The sequence below is a fragment of the Saimiri boliviensis genome, chromosome 3, assembly GCF_048565385.1.
Source record: "Saimiri boliviensis isolate mSaiBol1 chromosome 3, mSaiBol1.pri, whole genome shotgun sequence".
Classification (NCBI taxonomy): Eukaryota; Metazoa; Chordata; class Mammalia; order Primates; family Cebidae; genus Saimiri; species Saimiri boliviensis.
The window spans coordinates 92,136,283-92,161,900 of NC_133451.1; the positions used below are offsets into that span (position 1 = coordinate 92,136,283).

The 25,618-nt window shown below is 37.6% G+C and overlaps 1 protein-coding gene across 1 annotated transcript; it reads right to left on the reverse strand.

The window, feature by feature from the left end:
* Positions 1–439: 439 nt before the first annotated feature.
* On the reverse strand, positions 440–24,742 carry LOC101040678 (all-trans-retinol dehydrogenase [NAD(+)] ADH1B). Its single transcript, XM_010340161.3, has 9 exons — positions 24,638–24,742; positions 16,176–16,277; positions 15,096–15,234; positions 13,281–13,368; positions 12,962–13,181; positions 10,907–11,167; positions 8,655–8,790; positions 7,937–8,075; positions 440–714 (listed from the first exon to the last, which is right to left on the reverse strand). Exons 1-9 carry the CDS (start codon positions 24,653–24,655, stop codon positions 690–692), a joined length of 1,128 nt encoding a protein of 375 aa, XP_010338463.3. The 5' UTR covers positions 24,656–24,742; the 3' UTR covers positions 440–689.
* Positions 24,743–25,618: the final 876 nt, after the last annotated feature.

Consider the following 25,618-nt stretch of genomic DNA (forward strand, 5'->3'; position numbering starts at 1 on the left):
CTTTTGTCATATGGAGCAAGAAATCTTCTATTATTAAAAAAGCCAATTGTACATTAACCATAAAGAAATAGTAAAAGTCATAAAAATGCTTCCCTTCACTGTAAGAAAATGTGTGATATTTTATTTGAATTCCTAAGAAATGTCCTGGATTTAGAATTCTTGGACTTTCACTACTTATAAATGTGAGTCTATCCTTTACCATACTGTAGCTTTTACCATAGGTATTTGTTACATTTTATTAAAAAAGGCAAATGACCCCAGTGAAAATTGAGATAGAGGTAGGAGACTTCAAGCGTAAGAGCCCAGCATGGCTATGCTCAGATCAAGTGAAGCGTCCCCTCCACTGGGATTCAATGACTGAAGATTATGAAGATACCAAAAATGCAAAAAGTCACAGAAAATATTTTTCCTTAATGGCAAAGACGACAGAAGTAGAATGTTTAAGAAGGAAGGTTTATTGGCTTCAATTCCCCAGCTGTTGTTCAACAGTTTATTTAGTTCTCATTTGGATTTTAAACTTTTGCTAAAAATAATTTCCCATCAATTTTCATTTTTTGGAAAGCCCCCATGTACAATTTATTGATTACATCTCTGAAGAGCAGAATTAATGATACTGCCCACGTGTTGCTACAGATGGTGTGGAGTAGAGGAGACTGAAGACCACTACAAGGGAAGACGTCTGTATTGTCTCAGAATATCAGGACTGTACGGACACTGCAATAGGAAAGAAGAGACATTGTGTTAATGTTTAGACAACGCACATGCTTCCATGTGAGAGTCCAAGGAACATCTGAGGCGTCTTAGTGAAAATCTATGTTCCCAGCCAGCCTATTCCTATCCCCATACATTTGGTTCAAGTCAAAGGAAGTTCATCTTTTTTGGTTTTCTGTCTCTTTTTTTTTTCTTCAATCTTAAGCCTACTCACAACATCCTTAGTATGCCTGTCATTTAGACTTCAATTCTACATTTGCATCTTCAAAAATCATTTTTATGTGCCCACATTCCTGGTATAAGAAATATAAAACAACAATGGGTAATAACTTGCAATAAGTTCTTGCTATTTGTCACATTCTTCATGCATTTTCTCATTTAAACATCAACTTAAAAATCAACATAGGAGGTAGGTTTCCATATTATTTCCATTTCAGAGATTATACAAATTGAGACTTAGTATGATTTGTAACTTGCTCTGGTCTCACATCTAGTAGAGAGTGTTGGAATTCAAACAGAAATACAAATTTGCACAAATTATAAGATGATGGATAACTTGCATGAAAGAACAGATAATTTAACAAAGGTAAGACCATACTCAAAATTTAAAAGACCTTTTGATACAGAGATGTTTGAGGATTCTTAGAAGTAGAGAATAAAGTTGATTTGTATTAATTCTAAGATTCTTCATTCTTGTGAAGATTAGAAATGTAACATTTACACTAGAAGTAATGCCTTTCTATAAACCAACTTCTCATGAATAAGTATTTTTAGAAAATGATGGTCTTTGTGACTCTTTAATAAGTTTTAATATATATATGCATATGCATATATAAGAAAAATATATACACATAATTAAGAGAATGTAAGACAGCAGAAAGAAGAAAGTCAAAGTATTCCATAATCCCACAACCTAGAAATAATCATTCTCAATGTTTTCTTGAAATTCTATTAACGTTTTTCTAGACATATGTACAAGTTTTACAGTTTTTGATAAAAATTTGAGACACTGTATATACAATTTATATTCTTTGTTATATGAGCCTAAAATGACATCATAAGAGTTTCTCAATGAAATCATTTCTTTTTGATGGCTTCATTCATTTCTAATAGATAATTGGAATTTATTAAATTATTTTCTTCATGTTGAACTTTAGAATGTTTCTAATTTTTTAATATTACAGAAAGCAGTAAACTTGCTTAAACATATACGTATGTTTGAATAGTTGATTATTTCTGTAGAATCGATTTCTAGAAATGGAATTGCTGGGACAAAGGATCCAGTTTTTTTTAAGGGTTTCTGATACATACTACCAAATTGCTTTTCCAAAAATATGTATCAATTACTACCGAAAGTACATGAACATGCCAAAGTCACCTTACTCTTATCAATATTGTATATTGTAACTTCTAATCTTTGTGTATTGATAGGATTTATTTTACTTACATATGCATATTACCTTATGACATTCTCATAAAGTGAATTTAGGCATGCTTAATGACTTCTTAGGTTGCTCATCACTGTCCTCTGGTTTTGTTCATCTCTCTATTTGGCATCATTTTTCCAATGTTGTAATGATGATGACATCGATGATGATGTCAATGATAATAATGATGACAATGATAACTAACCTATGATGACTACTGTGTTCCATATACACATGCATTCTTGCAGGGCAGTGTAGTTTAATAGAAAGGGAATAGATCTGCTAACAGCAAGATCTACTTTTGAATTCTGGCTCACCTTCCTACCACCTGATGATTTTTGCCAGTCATGTCTTCTGCAAGTTGCTGTTTCTCTTCCCTAAGATAGCGAAATTGAGACTGACACTGAGCATTGTCTGGGAATCACATGAGATAATGCAGGTAAGACACTTAGTAGAACAGCCGGTGCTCTGTGGGTGCTAGTTTCTTTCCCTCCTTAAGAATATTATTGATTTAAGTATCTAGTATAGTAATTTTGTGAGTGCCAAAGAAACACTATTTCAAGTTGAAAACCTCATGAAAATAAGTGTGGGATAGCAGAAAAATCTCAGACTCTGGAGCTAGAAAGCAGAGGTAAGCTATAACTGCCTGTTTTCAGTTGTGCCTCCTATAAATGCAGGTGACAAAAGTCATTATATTAGCTGGTTGTAAGTGTTAAATGTTAGAGATAGAAAATAGAATTGGCTTATTTTTCTGAGCTTCAGAGAAAATGTAAGAAAAAAGTTTACAATAGTGTTTAGTACACTTCTATTTTACAATAACTTTTATTGATAAAAAATTGTTTGCAAACTGCAAAATAAAAAAAAAAAGAAAAAACCAGTAATATCTACTTAGAAAACAATCCCAGTGTAGTTCTCATACTACTGAAAAAGTCTCCAGAGACCAAGTTTCCATTGCTGAGGTTGTCTAGAAGGTCCAGCAGTGTGGGTAACAGAGTGATGAAAATGTTTAGGATGTCCTGAAAATTATTTAAATATACAGACATGAGATCCATGTGAAGGTGGCCAATTAGGAGCAGCTCAGGATTGCAGCACCCAGTGAAAGTGCAAATGGTGAGTGGACACCATATTTCCAGATGGATTTTTATTTCCCACAGACCAGGAGATTCCCAGGTGGAGAAGCCCTATGGGTCACCAGTGTGGCTGTTTTGGCTGGTGAGCCATTTTGGCTGGTGAGGCTGTTTTGGCTGGCTCAGCCTCTGCACAAAATACACAGGTCCAGGCACTGTTTTAGCTGGTGATTAGAACCCCTGGGAGACAGAGTCACCCATTCAACTGATAAAAAAGGGTACTGAAACAGGGAGCCAGGCCAGGAGATTCCCAGGCAAAAAAAAGTGCCATGAATCTCAGTGCAGCTGTTTTAGCTGGTGCAGTGGGTCGCCACATGGGAAATCACAAAGATCCTGGCACCTTTTCAATAGGCAACTGGAACACCTGGGAGACAGAGTCACCCATTCAACTGAAAAATAAAAGGGAGTCTGAGGCAGAGAGCCAGGTGATCAGGCTTGGCTGGTCCCAGCCCTCCCCCAAAAAACCACAATCTGAAACACTCTGGATTGAGAGTTTCACAGCAAGCACAGCTGAACCCAGGACAGTCCAGCTCTGTTGGGGAGGGGCATCCACCATTACCAAGGCAGTCCACCACTACAGAGGTAGTCCACCATTGCTGAGGCAGCTGGCCATTGACAGGGCAGCCCACCATTAGAGAGAGTCTGCCATTACAGAGGTGGGCCGCCATTGTCGAGGCAGTTCTAACTATACCTGTATAAACAGGACTACAGGGAAGTTCACACAGCAGCTGGGAAGAGCCCACAGCAGCTCAGCAAAGCTTCTGCAGGCAAACAGTGACTAGGCTGCCTCCTTGCTGGGGAGGGCAGCCCTGAAAAAAGGAGCAGCATGACAAAACTTATAAATAAAGCCTTAACTCCCTGGAACAGAGCACTTGGGGAAAAAAAGGCATTTATGAGTTCTGCTGCAGCAGACTTAAATGTACCTTCCCAGCATCTCTGAATGAACAACGGAGTGCACAGCTCAGCACTTGAGCTCCTATAAAGGACAGACTGTTTCCTCAAGAAACTCCCTGACCCCCATATATCCAAAGAGCCACCTCATAAAGGAGAGCTCAGACTGACATCTGGCAGTTATCCTTCTGGGACAAAGAGAGCAGAAGAAGAAAACTAACAGCAACACTTACTGTTCTGCAGCTGCTGCAGGTGATCCCCAGGCAAGCAGTGCCTGGAGTAGACCTCAACAGTCCTACAGCAGAGGGGCCTGAATGTTAGAAGGAAAACTAAGAAACAGAAAGAAATAACTTCATCATCAACAAACTGGACATCCACTCAGAGACCTAGTCTGAAAGTCAACAACTACAAAGATGACAACAGATGGATAAATCCACAAAGATGGGAAGAAAGTGCAAAAAGGATAAAAACATCCGAAACCAGAACACCTCTCCTCCTACAAGGGATCACAACTCACCAGCAAGGAACAAGGCTGGATGGAGAATGAGTGTGATGAATTGAAAGAAACAGGCTTCAGAAGGTGAGTAATAAGAAACATCTCTGAGAAAAAAGAACATGTTCTAACCCAATGCAAAGAAACTAAGAACCTTGAAAAAAGATTTGATGAAGTGCTAATGAGAATAAACAACATAGAAATATAAATGAATTGATGGAGCCGAAAAACACAAAATGAGAACTTCATGAAGCATACACAAGTTTCAACAGTTGAGTTGACTAAGCAGAAGAAAGTATATCAGAGGTTGAAGATCAACTCAATGAAATAAAATGAGAAGGCAAGATTAGAGAAAAAAGGATAAAAAGGAATGAATAAAGTCTCCAAGAAATATGGGACTACGTGAAAAGAACTGATCTACGTTTGATAGCTGTACCTGAATGTGATGAAGAGAATGAATCCAAGCTGGAAAATACTCTTCAGGATATTATCTAGGAAAACTTTCCAAATCTAGTAAGTCAGTACAATATTCAAGTCCAAGAAATAAGAGAATATCACAAAGATATTCCTCAAGAAGAGTAACCCCAAAACACATAATCGTCACATTCACCAGGGTTGAAGTGAAGGAGAAAATGCTAAGGGCAGCCAGAAAGAAATGTCAGGTTACCCACAAAGGGGAGCCGATCAGACTCACAGCAGATCTCTCAGCAGGAATCCTACAAGCCAGAAGAGATTGGGGGCCAACATTCAACATCCTTACAGAAAAGAACTTTCAACCCAGAATCTCCTATCCAGCCAAACTAAGCTTCATAAGTGAAGGAGAAATAAAATCCTTTACGAACAAGCAAGTACTCAGAGATTTCATCATCACCAGGACTGCTTTACAAGAGCTCCTGAAAGAAGCACTAAACATAGAAAGGAACAACCAGTACCAGCCACTCCAAAGACAAACCAAATGGTAAAGAGCATCGACACAATGAAGCAACTGTATCAATGTGCAGAAATCACAAGCATTCCTATACACCAATAACAGACTTAAAGAGAGCCAAATCAAGAACGAAATGCCATTCACAATTGCTACAAAGAGAAGAAAATACCTAGGAATATAACTAACAAGGAATGTAAAGGACCTGTTCAAGGAGAACTACAAACCACTGCTCAAGGAAATACGAGCAGACACAAACATATGGAGAAACATTCCATGCTCATGGTTAGGAAGAATCAATATCATGAAAATGGCCATACTGCCCAAAGTAATTTACAGATTCAATGCTATTCCCATCAAGCTACGAATGACCTTCTTCACAGAACTGGAAAAAGCCACCTTAAACTTCGTATGGAACCGAAAGAGAGCCTGCATAGCCAAGTCAATTCTAAGCATAAAGAACAAAGCTGGAGGCATCACACTACTGGACTTCAAACTATGCTACAAGGCTATAGTAATCAAAACAGCATGGTACTGGTACCAAAACAGAGATCTAGATCAATGGAAGACAACAGAGGCCTCAGAGGCAACAGCACACATCTACAACCATCTGATCTTTGGCAAACCTGACAAAGACAAGCAGTGGGGAAAGGATTCCCTCTTTAATAAATGGTGTTGGGAAAACTGGCTAGCCATGTACAGAAAGCAGAAACTGGATCCCTTCCTGACACCTTACACTAAAATTAACTCCCGATGGATCAAAGACGTAAACATCAGACCTAATACCATAAAAACCCTAGAAGAAAATCTATGCAAAACCATTCAAGTCATAGACATAGGCAAGGACTTCATGACCAAAACACCGAAAGCATTGACAACAAAAGCCAAAATAGACAAATGGGACCTAGTCAAACTCCACAGCTTCTGCACAGCAAAAGAAACAGTCATTAGAGTAAATTGGCAACCAACAGAATGGGAAAAAATTTTTGCAATCTACCCATCTGACAAAGGACTTATATCCAGAATCTACAAAGAACTAAAACAGATTTACAATAAAAAAACAAACAAGCCCATTAAAAAGTGGGTGAAGGATATGAACAGACATTTTACAAAAGAAGACATACATGAGGCCAACAAACATATGAAAAAATGCTCATCATCACTGGTCATTAGAAAAATGCAAATCAAAACTACATTGAGATACCATCTCAGGCCAGTTAGAATGGCGATCATTAAAAAATCTGGAGACAACAGATGCTGGAGAGGATGTGGAGAAATAGGAACACTTTTACACTGTTGGTGGGAGTGTAAATTAGTTCAACCATTGTGGAAGACAGTACAGTGCTTCCTCAGGGACCTAGAAGTAGGAATTCCATTTGACCCAGCAATCCCATTACTAGTTATATATCCAAAGGATTATAAATTGTTCTATTTTAAGAACACATGCACACGAATGCTCGTCTTGGCACTGTTTACAATAGCAAAGACCTGGACTCAACCCAAATGCCCATCAATGATAGACTGGACAGGGAAAATGTTGCACATATACACCATGGAATACCAAGCAGCCATCAAAAACGATGAGTTTGTGTCCTTTGTAGTGACATGGATGAACCTGGAAACCATCATTCTAAGCAAACTGACACAAGAACAGAAAATCAAACACTGCATGTTCTCACTCATAGGTGGGTGTTGAACAATGAGAACACATGGATACAGGGAGAGGAGCATCACACACTGGGGTCTGTCAGGAGGAAATTGGGGAGGGACAGCAGGGTGTGGGGAGTTGGGGAGGGATAACATGGGGACAAATGCCAGATATAGGTGGTGGAGAGGAAGGCAGCAAATCACACTGCCATGTTTGTATTTATGCAACAATCTTGCATGTTCTTCACATGTACCCCAAAACCTAAAATGCAATAAAAAAAGAAAAAAAAAGAAAATGAAAATAATAAAATAAAATAAAATAAAATAATAAATATACAGACACTTAATGTCAGCTTTGTATAGGTAGCAGCCAGAGGCTTCGATGACACCATGTTATAATTATGGGTGGGGGTGTGTGTGTGTGTGTGTGTGTGTGTGTGTGTTTTGTTCTCTTTTAAAGAAGGCTGAATGGCTCTGATTATTCAGATTTGCTGTAATCGACATTTGGCATCAGCAGAATAGAAAATGCAAAGCAACTGTTTTTAGCTTCTCACAACTGTTTTAGCTTCTCACATGTGCTCCATGCAAAGACTGAACTGGTAATGGAAAACCAAGGCACTCTAGCTTTTTCTCATCCTTCCACCCTTTCATTCTCTGCTAGACAATTTTCTATTGTAGAAAACAAAGCAAAACAGAAAACTAACTTAAAATCTACCTTTTTCCAGAGTGGAGCAGGTCAAATCCTTCATTTATTTTTTCAAAAGGTAAAACGTTGGTTATTAATGCATCCAATGAAAACTTCTTAGCCATAAAATCAGCCACAAGTTTGGGAATATCTTCTTTACTCTTATAGCCTGAAAAGAAAATATCATTGTTAGAGTCAACCCAGTTAAGTAGGAGAATTGAAGAGAAGATTTTCCAAACAAATGAAAATTTAGAAAAGGTGCAGCATTCCAGATTGCTATAACTGAAGAGAACAAGAGATAGAACACTTCAGTATGCTTTTACAGTGCTTTGACTTGAAAAAAAAATCACAGATATACAGGGTCCTTAGTTATTCTCTCTCACACAGAGAAATCATAGTACAGATGTTTATGCCCAAATTAAGGAGAAATTTATCAGTTGTCTGAATTTGGACATAGTTATGAAATATTATTGTAGATTTTTGTGTCCTACTAAAAATTTCCATGCCTTACACAGTCAAAGTACAAAACCAGATGCAGATAAAAGGTCCTGGTTAATGGTGACATCAGAAAAGGTTATCTTGGGACCTTCTGTCTGTATTAGCTCTATATCTAGTTGATTTGGAGACTACAGACAGAAAAAGAATTTTAATTTATTTTTGTTTGTTTTCAAAGCCTTGCCTTGTCCATTGTAAAAGGGGAGATATATTGAGTTTAATGAGAATTTGGCACTGGAGCCTAACTACATACCACCATAAACAGCTCCTTTCCAGGTGCGTCCAGTCAGTAGCAGCATAGGGTTCATTGAGAGGTTTTGGGAATCAGGAGGTACCCCTACAACGACGCTTGTGCCACATCCTTCATGACAACATAACAGGGAAGCCATCTGGAATAAAGTGAATATTTAGCATCCTTGTGATGGAGTCACATAGTTTCTACTCATAATATACAATATCATGTAATAGGCTTAGCTGGACTGAGTGTGTAGAAGGAAGAGATCATGTCTTTTGCGCCCTCATTCCCCTTTCTTTGCAAAGGATACTGCTGTGGATTTAGGAAATGTCCAGAAAATGGTTTTTGAATAAAAGAATGGATGAATAAATTGGTGTGCATTTAATTCTTCCTAATAAAGGAATAAGGAGGCAGACAGCATTACAAACATATATTAAGTCTAGTTCCTTACATAAGCATACAATTTCATTGTCACATAATTCTTAGGCATCTGTGAATTGGTTAATTCATTTTACATTTATCACATAGGTATTTTAAACCCAGTACTTTCAACCAGATATTTTGATGGTGAACAAGACAAACAATTATATTACCAAAAGTTGTCTCTTGTTCACATGATAGTCTCCCTCTTAAGTGGATTCCTATTCTATTGTCCATTTTACAAATTGACATGTTTTAAATACTGTTTTTTGCCTCCCCAAATACATGTTGGTTCTACATTAAAATACCCTGATTATTTGGAAACCTCAAAAGACAGTTCAGAAAATCTTTTCCAGTCAGCTTTTAAAACATGTTCTGTAGTTAGAAAGTGGTTTAGGATCCCCCCAAGGTATGTAATGACTAGTTTTTTGATTTTGAATTCTGACCTTTGGAAGACCAGATAGCCTCAGAACATGTGCCTGTCAGACATTTGATATCTTGAGATAAGAAACACTCCAGTTCCACATGAGAAAATGGATGAAAATATAGAAAAATAGCATAAGGAGAAAAGCTATAACCCTGGAAAAACTTGGATTCTCTTGACACTGAATTTGTCTGTGGCATTTGTTCCAGGTCAAGGCTGCTGAGACCTTTGATCTTAGGGTGCTTCTCCCTGTTCTCTACACTGCTGAACCTTCTAGAAAACCTCAGCATTGAAAATGTGTTGGTCTCTGGAGACTTTTTCAGTAGAATTCTAGAGAATTCTGGGTAGGTGAAATATAGCTAGAGACGTGTTTCTCATTGCAATTGATATTTATAAGTGTTTGAAAGTAACACCATGTAATAAACCAAAGATGATGTAAGCACTGCAAGATTGGAAATAGTGTTTTATATCAATAATGCCAACTGAGGCTAGGCGTGGTGGCTCATGCATTACTCAGCCTCTGAAAATGCTATACTCTCAGCATTTTCAGAGGCTGATGCAGGAGAATTGCTTGAGCTCAAGAAGTTGAGGCTGTAGGGGGTTATAATTATGCCACTGCAACTCAGCCTGGGCAACAGAGTGAGACCCTATCTCAAAAAAAAAAAAAAAAAAAAGAAAAGAAAGGAAAAAGAAAGACAGCTGACACTTACTGGGAGCTCACCGTATGACAAGTGGTAGTATGCTAAGTATATTACATGTATTGTCTCGTGTAATCCATAAACAATGCTATGTGATACATAGCTTTTAAATTTGGGGACTGGTAAAATCTATTATTTTTCAAAATATTCACTCCTACTAGTATTGGATACTAGCTATGTGCCAGGCACTGCCCAGTTTTTGTGATAAAATATAGTGATACATTTGAGCAGTCACTTTCCTAAGGGCATATTTTTGTTAATAAAACAACAGTTGGCTTAAAATTACTTATTCTTTTGGCCAAATACTAATATGTTTAAAAATTTGGAATTTTTTAAGAACATATGCAAAATTATTAAACCATTGTTGTTAAGAATGTGGGAAAAAAATAAAATGTTCCAACTTGAGAATAGAATTTGTATTATTTGTGTTTACTTGAGTGTATAGTTCTTAACTAAAAATTAATAAAGTAAATCTCTAATTGCTCAGTTAAGAAAAAAAAGCTCTTCTCTCCCTCTTGAGGAAATATGATTTGAGACAGGTTTAATTAGTTGATGGAATAAAATATTTCTCATAGCAATAAATTCAACAAGCCAGGTAACAAACAGACAATGGGAAATTTCCATTCATCATTAAATATATCCTTTATACATACAACATATGTTCTGCTGCGTAAATGCATCATCGAAATTGCAGAGGCAGAAATCTCAGGGCACGTCATGGTACATACCATGGTGTCAAGCCGACCGATGACTTCAAACGAAAAATCCACACCTCCATCAGTCATTTCCTTTAGCACCTCCTGGATGGGTTTCTTGTAGTCTTGAGGGTTGATGCATTCAGTGGCACCCAACTCTCTGGCCTTTGCAAATTTGTTCTTGTTGATGTCCACCGCAATGATCCTGGCTGCTCCGGCAGCTTTGCAGCCCATAATGACAGATAGGCCGACCCCTCCCAGGCCAAACACAGCACAGGTAGAGCCTGGGGTGACCTGTGTTTTCAGAAAATGCAAAAATGGATTAAGTAATAATTGTTAGAAAGTGCCTGACCTTTACAAAGTGCCATGCCCAGTGTTTATCAAGAGCTGCTCAGACTCTTCTGTTCAGCCTGTTGTGGAAACCTCTTTTGGCTTCCAGTTGCTTTATTTTTAAATTCTAGGGGTTGAACTAGTTGAGTGATTCTCATATGGCTGCACATTTGATTCATCTGGCGAGCTTTACAAAATATCCCACTATCCAGACCACAGCCCATGTCAATTAAATCAGAATCTCTGCAGGTGAAACTCAGTCATCAGGTGACTCCAATGGGGAGGTCAGGCTGCAAACCAGGGGACTGGATGAGCCTTGAGATCCAGATGGCAGTAGTTACAATATTGAAGAGACTCTCAATTGCTGAAATCCCATGAAAGCCAGGTTCAGTATCTCACACATACACAAAGGCAATATTTGGAAAATAAAATAAGTGAAAAAGGCTACTACAGGGGAATAAAAAATATTTCACTTAAACCATCAATAATTAATTCCTTGATTCATTTATGTTTGGTAGTCAAGACCAATGTATCCCTGCTTTAAAAAATACACTAGTGAAAAATGCAGCAATGAAATACTTGTCTATATTTTAATAATAAAATCTATTGTCATGAGTATCCTCAGCTTCTGTTCTTTGGTAGGGTCACTTAGACCACTGCTAAATCAGATGAGGCAATTGAACAAGAGACTACGTGCTGAAGTCACAGAAATTGGAAAAAGATGCCTTCTAAATTCTTTTTAGTTTGCTAGGGCCTTTTAATATACCCAGTCTCCCATAGTCAGCCTTCATTGGGGGTAGCATGCTTTAGTGTCCCGAATAATCTCATTATTATATTTCCGTAAGTGTGTCTATTCAGTCATTCATTCACCAAGTGTTATTCAATATTATGGCAGAGAACACTATTTTCTACCTTACTTGGAAAAATAGAAGACTTGTGACTATGATTTAAAAGCACTAATAATTATGTATTGTGATCTAAAGTTCAGCAGGAGATTTAAAAAAGATATTTTAGTCTCAGCTCTCATATTAGCCAGCAGTGAGACTTTGGGCAAATATCTTTATGTCACTGGACCTCGGTTTCATAAAATAAAGCATACTACTAGACTTTAAGCCTTTTCAGATGAGGAGTCTTTAAAGAATTTCTTCTTGAATTTTACCACGTCTGAAGTATATGTGTGTGTTCATGGCAGGGGAGTTAGTTTTAGCAGTGAAATCCCGTAATGAGTGAATGACGCATCACTGAAGCTTCATTACTTTCCTCTAAGAATCCACAGAGTGAGGTGAGCCTTGGTTTGGGGGTACATCAGGTAAGGCTTTGGACTTTACTGTTGATCTGAGTTCTGGGAGTAGAGGATCCACAGACTAGATGCTCCTCAAGGGAAATCGCTTCATTTCATTTATTTTTGCTGTCTGAGAGCCTAGCAGAAACTATAGTGCCTGAGACATGTGTGGATGCTCTCTAATTGTTGAATGAATTACTAAATGAGTTTTCAGGCCTAACATTTCATTCTCTCATAAAGAGCAAACACAGAAGAATAATTATTGTAATGACATCTTTACTCTCAACAACTTTTTATCTATGATAAACAGGTGAAATTTCTAGCATGTGCTCTCAATTCTTTTTGGGCCATTTTTCTACTCTTAATTAACACTTCAAATCTCCAAAAATAATCTTCGATTCTTTTGAGAAGGTCCTTCCCTTTTGGTTCTTGACAGTCTGCGTGTAACTGGTTTTATCACCCATTGTCATTTCTACCTTGGCAACTTTGACTGCAGACCCATAACCAGTCGAAAATCCACAGCCAATGAGGCAGACTTTCTCCAGGGGCGAGGCTGCATCAATTTTGGCCACTGCACTCTCATCCACCACCGTGTACTGGGAGAAGGTGCTGACGCCAAGGAAGTGGTGGATGGGCTTCCCTTTGCAGGTGAATCTACTGGTGCCATCCTGCAGGGTCCCCCGAGGATTGCTGAGACTGGGCAGTGCAATACACAGACACACACACAGGCATGAGACAGGAGCATAACTAATGTGCAAACTCAAAGTCTATGCAAAGAGAGCATCAGAAACCTACTCGTTTTTCAAGCAGTAGTTGCTTTCTGGGTTTTTACAAATTCTGCATTTTCCACACTGAGGAGTAAAGAGCGGGATGACTTTATCACCTGGAGAGGGATAAAACAAGTTCTTAAATTTCTATTCAGAAATTAATAGAGCAAAAACTTAAAGCTCAAGTGTATTGACTAGAAAAGCATGTTTCTTTAAAAGTCTTTAAGGAATAAAGTTCAGTCACAACTATGTCATTGTTCACTGTCTGCCACAGCCTTGTTTTCAGTTTGAGGTTATAAATGCCTGATGATTCCTAAAGAGAAAATGCAAATGTGAGAAACAACATGGATTACAAAAATTACTTCCACAACATGAATAGTTAACTTTTATGCAGTGTACTGATTTCCTCTAAAGGCTTTGCAAACGTCATTTTATTTAAACTTTAATTAAATATTAAATAGTCTTATTGTAAATATAAATGTAAGTTTTAGTTGAAAGTCAGCTATTATGGTGCCTAAAGATTTGGTATTTTGTAAAAGTCTGATTTACAATAAAATGAGCATTTGAACCAGTTCTTGGGTTTTCAAAGTGACTGTGCTTATCTTTATTATAAAATAAATGCTTTAAAAATGTGTGTGTGTTTTTTTTTTTAGGAAAACTAACAAAAATGGGACAAAGAAGAATTCCAGAAATTTATCTGAGAACTCCAGCCCTTCACAAAAAGTTAGGCACTTTCTTTTAGGATAAGAATTGACTTACAAATGTTTTCAGCTGATAATTTGTAAATTATCTACTTTTCCTTTTATGGTGGAGGGAACGGGTAAAAAGCAGGGGTGTCATTTTGTTGTTAATTTATTTCTGACTAAAGGAAATAGAGCTAAAACATAATTTGGACAATTTCTTTCATTATTTTCTGTTTACCATTTAAATTAGTATTTGATAAGGGGGCAGTGTGAATCTATAGGCTAAAGCAATTTTTTAGAATTAAACATAATTTTTATTTTTAATCACCTATGCTATACATTTTACATAATCAAGAAAAATGGTTGGTGCATTAACAGTTTATAGGTAAAATTTACGTGAAAATGATGGTATGACAATGTCCTAGTTATTCACCCTTTACTTCTAAGACTATTTATATTAATATGTAATAAGATTAGGGTAAAATAAATACTGAAGATAAAATAATTAGTAATCTGTAACCAGTCGCATTGAAGCATGGCTGAAGGTAATAAGGCAGACACTGTTGATGGCGGATGGCTCCTGCTATGTTTCTTTCATTTCCTTTCACCTAGTCTGTTTCATTGAGTCCATGTGGAGAAGTGACATCATGTTGGAAGAAGAAACTGGTGAAGGGGCTGCATAAGTCACCTAAGAAAAAGTCATGTTTATTTAGCCATAGCCATGGGGCCTCTGTTTTGTGAACTTAGCATAGAACAGTTTCCATATTCATATTTTTTCCTTTCTCCATTTCTACTTCTGTGTGGGCCCTGACAGAAGACAGTGTTCAGCAACACCAACACGGAAGTTATTAGACTATGAATTCCACACTGGTAGGCACTGTGTCTCTTTTGATCTTCACGTATCTCTAGGCTCTAATCTGGTGCCTCGTGTATAGCAGATACTCAACAAATAATTATTGAAGGGTAGATTACACGCATGCCTGAAGGCACACATGCCTGAGTCAGGCAGGCAGAGAGGGAAGGAGGAAACTCCTGAAGTCCCGGCTGCCCTGTGACCTTGTACAAGCCCTTTCATCTCTCATTGCCTCAGTTTCCTCATCCAGCTTGAGTAATCTTGTGACGGTGAACCAAGGTGTGTTCTGTGAGTGTGAGTCCTGTACCTGGTTTGACTGTAGTCACCCCTTCTCCAACACTCTCCACGATGCCGGCTGCCTCATGGCCTAAAATTGCAGGAAGAGGGGTCACCAGGTTGCCACTAATCACATGGTCATCTGTGCGACAGATTCCTACGGCCACCATCTACAGAGTGAAGAGAAAAGTAGATTCAGAAAAGATTATGACTCTCAGATGGGTTTAACATACTCAGTTTCCTGAAATTGTGCTTCTAAAATGTATTCAAGAATTTTGGTAATAATCTCTACTATTTCCAAATATGAAAGATTCAGTTTATCTCCAAGGTCATTCAGTCTAAAACCCTTCTCTACCTTCCCTTCTTGAATTAAACAATTTAGAATAATCTGTGAAATAACTAATCCTGAAATATTTGTCTTATAAAATATACAAGAATGCATGCTTTAAAAAATAGAAATAGAAATAGGAAAGTAACACATAGAAAATATCTAATGCTAATTGATTTTGAAGTCTTGATATGCAACATTTGGAATTTTTTTTCTGTACAAACACATTCTATTGTGATTTACTTGAATTACACTGTGTGTAGTCTTTGACCACTTTTTAGAAATTTAAAATTTATATTTTTACCTTTTCTTGACAACAAATGTAACTCGATTTTCTGGATGATCATATAAAATATGCTGTTGGCCAGGTGCAGTGGCTTACGCCTGTAATCCCAGCCCTTTGGGAGGCTGAGGCGGGCAGATCATGAGGTCAGGAGATGGAGACCATCCTGGCCAACATGGTGAAACCCCATCTCTACTAAAAAATACAAAAATTAGCTGGGTGTGGTGGTGTGCGCCTGTAGTCCCAGCTGCTTGGGAGGCCCAGGCAGGAAAATTGCTTGAACAAGGGAGGCGGAGGTTGCAGTGAGCCAAGATTGTACCACTGCACTCTAGCCTCAGGCCCTAGTAACAGAGCGAGACTCTGTCTCAAAAAAAAAAAAAAAAAAAAAAAAAAAAAAAAAAAAAAAAAAATGCCTATTAGTGGATTTTTTGATGTTTTCATTTTTAACATTCTCTAGTTTTTTAAACTTAAAATGAAATAAAAATGGAAAAATATTTCACCTTAATGCGAACTTCATAAGCCTTAGGAGGTGCTACCTCCACATCCTCAATGGAAAAGGGTTTCTTTACCTCCCATAGCACAGCTGCTTTGCATTTGATTACCTAGAAAATCAAACAGAGAGATAGTGACAGTGTTTTCCCACTCTTGAAGTCAGAAATTGTGTCTTTTCATCTTCGTACATGCAACATTGAGTCCCACGTCTTCTGGTACCTAGAAAGTGCTCCATAGAAATGAAGTCCTCTGGTTTATAAAGAGAATAAAAATATCATTTAAAAAAGCATAACATAAAGAAAGATAAAGTATAATAAGACATTGAGAAAAATGAAATATATTCGGGTGGCTGGCAAGATAGCTGAATAGGAACAGCTCAGGTCTGCTGTACCCAGTGAGATCAACACAGAAGGGCAGGAGATTTCTGCATTTCCAACTGAGGTACCCAACTCATCTCACTGGGACTGGTTAGACAGTGGGTGCAGCCTAAGGAGGGTGAGCCAAAGCAGGGTGGGGTGTCCCCTCACCCAGGAAGAGCAAGGGGTCAGGGAACTCCCTCCTCTAGTCAAGAGAAGCCATAAGGGACTGTGCCTTGAGACACAGGGCACTATGGCCCAGATACTACTCATTTCCAATTGTCTTCACAATTGGCAGACCAGGAAATTTCCTAGGGTGCCTATGCCGCTAGGGCCCTGGTTTCAAGCACAAAATGGGGTGGTCATTTGGGCAGACACTGAGACGGCTGCGGGAGTTTTTTTTTTTTTTTTTTTTTTTTTCATACCCCAGTATTGCCTATAACGACAGTGAATCAGAACCTTTTACTCCCCTGGAAAGGGGGCTGAAGCCAGGGAGCCAAGTGTTCAAGCTCAGCAGATCCCACCCCCATGGAGCCAAGCAAGCTAAGATTCACTGGCTTGAATTCTCAATGCCAGCACAGCAGTCTGAAGTCAACCTGGGATACTGAAGCTTGGTGAGGGGAGGGGCATCCACCATTACTGAGGCTTGAGTAGGTGGTTTTCCCCTCACAATATAAACAAGCCCACAGAAAAGTTTAGACTGGGTGGGGACCACCACAGCTTGGTAAAGCTGCTACAGCCAGACTGCCTCTCTAGATTCCTGCTCTTTGTGCAGGGCATCTCTGAAAGAAAGGAAGCAGCTCCAATCAGGGGCTTATAGATAAAACTCCCATCTTCCTGGAACAGAAAACCTGAGGGAGGGGGAAGCTGGGTGCACAGCTTCAGAAAATGTAAATGTTCCTGCATGTTGGCTCTAAAGAAGGAGTGGATCTCCTAGCACAGTGCTTGAGCTCTGCTAAGGGACAGAATTCCTCCTCAAGTGGGTCCCTGACCCTCTTGCCTCCTGACTGGGAGACACATCCCAGCAGGGGTCAACAGACATCACATACAGGAGATCTCTAGCTGGCATCTGGAGGGTGCCTCTCTGGGAGGAAGTCTCCAGAAGAAGGAACATCCCGCAATCTTTGCTGCAGCCTCTGCTGGTGCTACTCAGGCAAACAGCGTCTGGAGTGGACCTCCAGCAAACTCCAGCAGACCTGCAGCACAGAAGCCTGACTGTTAGAAGGAAAATTAACAAATAGAAAGAAATAGCATCAACATCAACAAAAAGGACAACCACATTAAAACCCCATCTGAAGGTCACCAGCATCAAAAAACAAAGGTAGAAAATCCACAAAGATGAAGAAAAACCAGCACAAAAAGGCTGAAAATCCCCAAAACCAGAATGCCTCTTCTCCTCCAAAGGATGACAACCCCTCACCAGTAAGGCACCAAAACTGGATGAAGGTTGAGTTTGATAAATTGACAGAAGTAGGCTTCAGAAAGGGGGTAATAACAAACTCCTCTGAGCTAAAGAAGCATGTTCTAACCCAATACAAGGAAGCTAAGAACCCTGAAAAAAAGGTTTGAGAAATTGCTAACTAGACTAACCAGTTTAGAGAAGAACACAAATGACCTTACTGAGCTGAAAAACATAGCATGAGAGCTTCATGAAGCTTACACAAGAATCAATAGCCAAGTCAATCAAGTGGAAGAAAGATTACAGATTGAAGATCAACTTAATGAAATAAAGTATGAAGATAAGATTAGAGAAAAAAATGAAAAGGAATGAACAAAGCCTCTAAGAAATATGGGACTATGTGAAAAGAACAAACCTATGTTTGCTTGGTGTACATAAAAGTGACAGAGAGAATGGAACCACGCTGGGAAACACTCTTCAGGATATTATCCAGGAGAACTTCCCCAACTTAGTAAGACAGGCCAACATTCAAATCCAGGAAACACAGAGAACACCAAAAAGATACTCCTCAAGAGAAGCAACCCCAAGACAAATAATTGTCAGATTCACTAAGGTTGAAATGAAGGAAAAAATGTTAAGGGCAGCCAGAGAGAAAGGTTGAGTTACCCACAAAGGGAAGCCCATAAGAATAACAGTGGATCTCTCTGCAGAAACCCTACATGCCAGAAGAGAGTGGGGCAATATTCAACATTCTTAAAGAAAAGAATTTTCAACCGAAAATTTCATATTCAGCCAAACTAAGTTTCATAAGTGACAGAGAAATATCCTTTACAGACAAGCAAATAATGAGAGATTTTGTTACCACCAGGTCTACCTTATAAAAGCTCCTGAAGGAAGCCCTAAATATGGAAAGGAAAAACTGATACCAGCCACTGCAAAAACACACCAAATTGGAGAGACCATCGACACTATGAGGAAACTGCATCAATCTATGGGCAAAAAACCAGCTAGCATCATAGTGACAGGATCAAATTCACACATGACAATATTAACTTACAATGTAAATGGACTAAATGTCCCAATTAAAAGACACACACTGGCAAACTGAATAAAGAGTCAAGACCCATCAGGTGCTGTATTCAGGAGATGCATCTCAAATGCAAAGACACACATAGACTCAATATAAAAGGATGGAAGAATATAAGAATATTTACCAAGCAAATGGAAAGCAAAAAAAGGATTTGCCATCCTAGTCTCTAATACAACAGACTTTAAAACAACAAAGATCAAAAAAGACAAACAAGAGCATTACATAATGCTAAATGAATCAAAGTAAAAAGAAGAGCTAACTATCCTAAACATATATTCATGCAATACAGGAGCACCTAGATTTATAAAGAAAGTTCTTAGAGACCTACAAAGAGACTTAGACTCCCACACAATAATAGTGGGAGAGTTTAACACCCTAGTGTCAATATTAGACAGGTCAACAAAACAGAAAATTAACAAGGATATTCAGAACTTGAATTCAGCTCTGGATCAAGCAGACCTAATAGACATCTACAGAACTCTCCACCCCAAATCAACAGAATATGCATTTTTCTCAGCACCACATCACAATTATTCTAAAATTGATCACAGAATTGTATGTAAATACTCCCCAGCAAATGCAAAAAATGGAAATCATAACAAACAGTCTGTCAGAGCTCAGGATTAAGAAACTCACTTAAAAACGCACAACTACATGAAAACTGAGCAACCTACTCCTGAATAACTACTGGGTAAACAACAAAATTAAGGCAGAAAAAAAATAGGTTCTTTGAAACCAATGAAAACGAAGACATGATGTATCAGAATCTCTGGGACACAGATAAAGAGGTGTGTAGAAAAATACGCTAAATTGGAAAATTTAGTGCGGAAATTTATAGCATTAAATGCCCACAGAGAAAGCAGGAAAGATCTAGAATTGGTACCCCAAGAGACACAAAAAACCCTTCAAATATTTATGAATCTGGGAGCTGGTTTTTTGAAAAGATTTACAAAATAGACCACTAGCTAGAATAAAAAAGAAGAAAAGAGAGAAGAATCAAACAGATGCAATAAAAAATGATAAATTGGAGATCATCACTGATCCCACAGAAATACCAACTACCATCAGAGAATACTATAAACACCTCTACACAAATAAACCAGAAAATCTAGAAGAAATGGTAAATTCCTGGACACATAAACCCGCCCAAGACTAAAACAAGAAGTCAAATCCCTCAATACTCAATAACAAGTTCTGAAATTAAGGCAGTAATTAATAGCTTAACAACCAAAAAAAGCCCAGGACCAGGTGGATTCCCAGCCAAATTCTGGGATACAAAGAGGAGCTGATACCGTTCCTTCTGAAACTAGTCCAAACAATAGAAAAAGAGGGACACCTCCCTTACTTATTTTAGGATGCCAGCATCATCCTGATACCAAAACCTGGCAGAGATACAACAAAAAAAGAAATTTTCAGGCCCAAATCTCTGATGAACATTGATGTGCAAATCCTCAATAAAATGCAGGCAAATCAAATCCAGCAGCACATCGTAAAGCTTATCCACCACGATCAAGTTGGCTTCATTTCTGGGATGCAAGGCTGGTTCAACATAATACAAATCAATAAACATAATCCATCACATAAATAGAATGAATGACAAAAACCACATATTTATCACAATAGATGCAGAAAAGGCCTTCAACAAAATTCAACAGCCCTTCATGCTAAAAACTGTTAATAAACTAGGTGTTGATGGAATGTATCTCAAAATAATGAGCTATTTATGATAAACCCACAATCAATATCATACTGAGTGGACAAAAACTGGCACAAGACAAGGATGCCCTCTCTCTCTCACCACTCCTATTCAACATCGTATTGGAGGTTCTGGCCAGGGCAGTCAGGCAAGAGAAATAAATAAAAGCCATTCAAATAGGAAAAAAGGAAGTCAAATTGTCTCTGCTTGCAGATGACATGACTGTATATTTAGAGAACCCCATCATCTCAGCCCAAAATATTATTAAGCAGATAAGCAACTTCAGCAAAGTCTCAGACTACAAAATCAATGTGTGAAAATTACAAACATTCCTATACACCAGTAATACAGAGCCAAATTTTGAGTGAACTCCCATTCACAATTGCTACAAAAAGAATAAAATACCTAGGATACAACTTACAAGGGATGTGAAGGACCTCTTCAAGGAGAACTACAAACCACTGCTTAAGGAGACATAAGAGGACACAAGCAAATGGACAAACATTCCATGCTCATGGATAGGAAGAATCAATATTGTGAAAATGGCCATAATGCCCCAAGTAATTTATTGTTTCAATGCGATCTTCATCAAGCTACCACTGACTTTCTTCACAGAATTGGAAAAAAACTACTTTAAATTTCATATAGAACCAAAAGAGAGCCCACATAGCCAAGACAATCTTAAGCCAAAAGAACAAAGTTGGAGGCATCATGCTACCTGACTTCAAACTATACTACAAAGCTACAGTAACCAAAACAACATGGTACTGGTACCAAAACAGAGATATGGAACAATGAAACAGAACAGAGGCCTCAGAAATAACACCACACTTCTACAACCATATGATTCTTGACAAACCTGACAAAAACAAGCAATGGGGAAAGGATTCACTAGTTAATAAATAGTGTTGGGAAAACAGGCTAGCTATATGCAGAAAGCTGAAACTGGACCTCTTCCTTACACCTTATACAAAAATTAACTCAAGATGGATTAAAGACTTAAATGTAAGACCTAAAACTGTACAAACCCTAGAAGAAAACCTAAGTAATACAATTTAGAACATAGGCATGGGCAAAGACTTCATGACTAAAACACTTCATAAGTAAAGCAATGGCAACAAAAGCCAAAATTGACAAATGGAATCTAATTAAACTAAAGATCTCTGTAGAGCAAAGAAAGTATCATCAGAGTGAACAGGCAACCCACAGAATGGGAGAAAATTTTTGCAATCTATCCATCTGACAAAGATCTAATATCCAGAATCTACAAGGAACTTAAACAAATTTACAAGAAAAAACCAACAACTCCATCAAAAAGTGAGCAAAAGATATGAACAGACACTTCTCAAAAGAAGGCATTAACATGGCCAACAGATATATGAAAAAAAGCTCATCACCACTGGTCATTAGAGAAATGCAAATCAAAACCACAATGAGAAACCATCTCATACCAGTTAGAATGGCAATAATTAAAAAGTCAGGAAACAACAGATGTTGGCAAGGATGTGGAGAAATAGGAATGTTTTTATAGTGTTGCTGGGAGTGTAAATTAGTTCAATCATTGTGGAAGACAATGTGCAGTGATTCCTCAAGGATCTAAAACTAGAATTACCATTTGATCCAGCAGTCCCATTACTGGGTATATACCCAGAGGATTATAAATCACTCTAAAGTCACATGCACATGTGTATTTATTGTGGTACTGTTCACAATTGCAAATACTTGGAACCAATCCAAATGCCCACCAATGATAGACTGGACAAAGAAAATTGGCACAAATACACCATGAAATACAGTGCAGCCATAAAAAAGGATAAATTCATGCCCTTTGTAGGGACATGGATGAAGCTGGAAACCATCATTCTCAGCAAACTAACACATGATCAGAAAACCAAACACTACATGTTCTCACTCATAGATGGGAGTTGAACAATGAGAAACATGGACACAGGGAAAATAACATCATACCCCGAGGCCTGTTGGTGGGGGGTGGGGAGGGATAGCATTAGGAGAAATACCTAATGTAAATGACAGGTTGATGGGTGCAGCAAACTGCTATGGCACATGTATACCTGTGTAACAAACCTGCAGATTCTGCCCAGGTACCCCAGAACTTAAAGTATAATAATAATTAAAAAATAGCTTCAGTTTGAAGACGGCACCCTCTTTGTCTTACAGGAGACAATTACATGGTGCTTTCTTTTCTACATTCAAAATATATGGTCCAAGAATTGAGGAGTGAAAGTAGAGTGAACCTTCTCACTAATATGCCTCAGAACATCAGCACTGCAGGTTTTGGGGAAATGATTCTACTGGAAAACATAAAAATGAATCCACTGATGTTGAAGCTGGGACTTTCACCTGGCCATTTTGCTTGTCTTATGCCACTGAAGGAATAAATGAAAAGGGGAATTACACTAATAGCTGAAGTGACTGATCTGAACTACCAGAGAGAAACTGAGTTTCTCTTGGACTTCACCTTATCCACTTTTTTCCCTTTGCTAATTTTAACCTGTATCCTTTGTCTGTAGTACAATATAACCATGAGAGAAAAAAAAAAGCCAAAAATTAAATAGCAACAATAATAGTGGCTAATATTTATTGACTTATTTCTATGTACCAAATACGATTCTAAGTGCTTTACAGTATTAATTCATTGAATTCTCCAAACTATTTTATGAAATAGATGTTAGTATTGTCACCATTTAGCATTTGAGGAAAATAAAATGCAGGATAGGTAAACACAAACGAAATGCTGTCAAAAAGCTGTTACTGATGTTGTGCCCAAGAAGGGAGGATTGTCTATTTCATCAGTTATTATTTTCATTAATATAATTGGTTTATACTTTTGCTTTATGAACTCATTATTTCTTTTGAGTTTCACAAATTTGAATTTTCTTTTTCTTAATCATTTTTTATTAGGAATGTAAATATTAATTAGTAATAAAGTAAATGAGGTGGAATAAGAACAGTAACAATGGGCTACTGGTGATTTCCAACTAGCCTTACTGATATAAGCCTGTTTGTCACATGGTGTAGAGAAGCCTCAGAACCTTTAATGAGTTATCATAATGAGATATTTTACTGTGTGGTACATTCCTAACACAAAGAGTGACTGAAAATAGTTGCACAGGTTTATGTATTTAAGCAATTAAAAAATATCAATGAATTATATTTGATGACCGCATTCACCTGTAAACACATTGAACAAATAAGTATAAACGTATGGAGACCAAACCAAATATCTGTATTCCTAATGCTAAGTGATTCAAATTGTATTATTATTCAAATTGTATTATTAATTTTCTGTAAAACCATATTACTTTTACACGGGGAAGATACTGTCCCATAGGATTTCTGTGGAAATTACCTGAATTGTATCACAGTGGACCCCTTTTAATTGGAATTTGCATGTTGATGTCTTGCTTAACCTTGATGATTCTAATGCTGTGAGATCCATGAGCATTAGTAAGATATTTTATAGTAAAGGTAAATGGTATTTTAAAGTCTTCTGAATCCAATTCCTCTCATAAAACTTTTGTCAGACAAATTTAATTCAAATAATAACATGTTTGAATTATCCTTTCTTAATATAAACATAACTTCTGATTAAAGACTTTTCTAACTCTAGATTTACAAATCAGTCATAATTAGCTTGGAATAAACTATCATTTTACTGAAAATTTATTTAATATAGGAAACAAAGACTTAATAAATATAGGTTCTATATATTCTTATTAAAGTTATTTAGGAATAACTTATTTCCACTGAGTTCAGTCTACATTACGTATTGAGGCATATATTGCATATCATTTCAGTGTAGCATTTCTAATTCAGCTATGATTTTTAAATTATTCATCAAATATTGTATTTCTTTCTTTGTTATATTGATGAGAATATATTTCCAACAGTAATATATTTTTGCTTACTTTCCCTGCTGTGCTCATGTTGTTTCTTTCTTCTCTGCTGACCGGGAGACTGATGAGTCCTTGTGGATTTCTTCTCTGCTTGAGTGCATAAGCAGATATTTATTGCACAGATATTTATTCTGTTTGCTTGTGTAACACTCATTTCCAATTCCACATGTGATCTATGTCTTTAAGCCACATCCATTGGATTACTCTCAGACTATCAAAACATAATGAAAAGAATATTGAACCGGCACTCAAAATATTGACTTTTCAAATTCCAGATAAGATTTTGTTTTCATTAGGTTAAATATTAAGTTAAAATGATACATTTTAATAACTGTCTCTTTTCCTCACTCTTCCCCACCTCTTGAATTCCTTGTTTCTCTTCTCTCAATGCTACATAGGTTGTTCTGCGTTCTGTTTTCCCTTTGTCTGCACTAAACTGTAAGTTTGAATCCACATGGGGCAGTTAGGAAGGAGGAGGAGTAAGAAAACAGGATAAACAAAGTAGGACAAAGAGAGCACCCTCGTTGTCTTTACAGCAGAGAATCAGACACCCAGTCAGTCACAGCAAAGGGGATCACTGTGCCTAGCAATTCTGCTCCACTCAAAAGTACTAAGTATGGACTGTGAACCTCCCTGTGTCAGGCACTAAGCTGGGTCTGGTAGACCCAGATGGATAAGGTGCGACCTCTGCTTGTGCCAAGAGGCAGTATGGGGCAGTAGTGATGGCATGGCTTTTGGGACCAGGCAGACCCTATTCCTTACCAGTTCTGTGTACTTGTACTTACTATTTCACTGATTTTTTTGCCTTAGTTTCCTTATCTGTAAGATGAAGATGAATAATAAATAGCATCATTTTAAAGGACTGTTGAGTGAATACATAAAGTAATCCATGTAAAGCACTCATAATGGAATTTGGCAGATAAGAGCACCCTCCTAAATGTTAGCCATGATTATTATCCATAAAATGAATCTCACGGTTTATGGGGAAAAGAC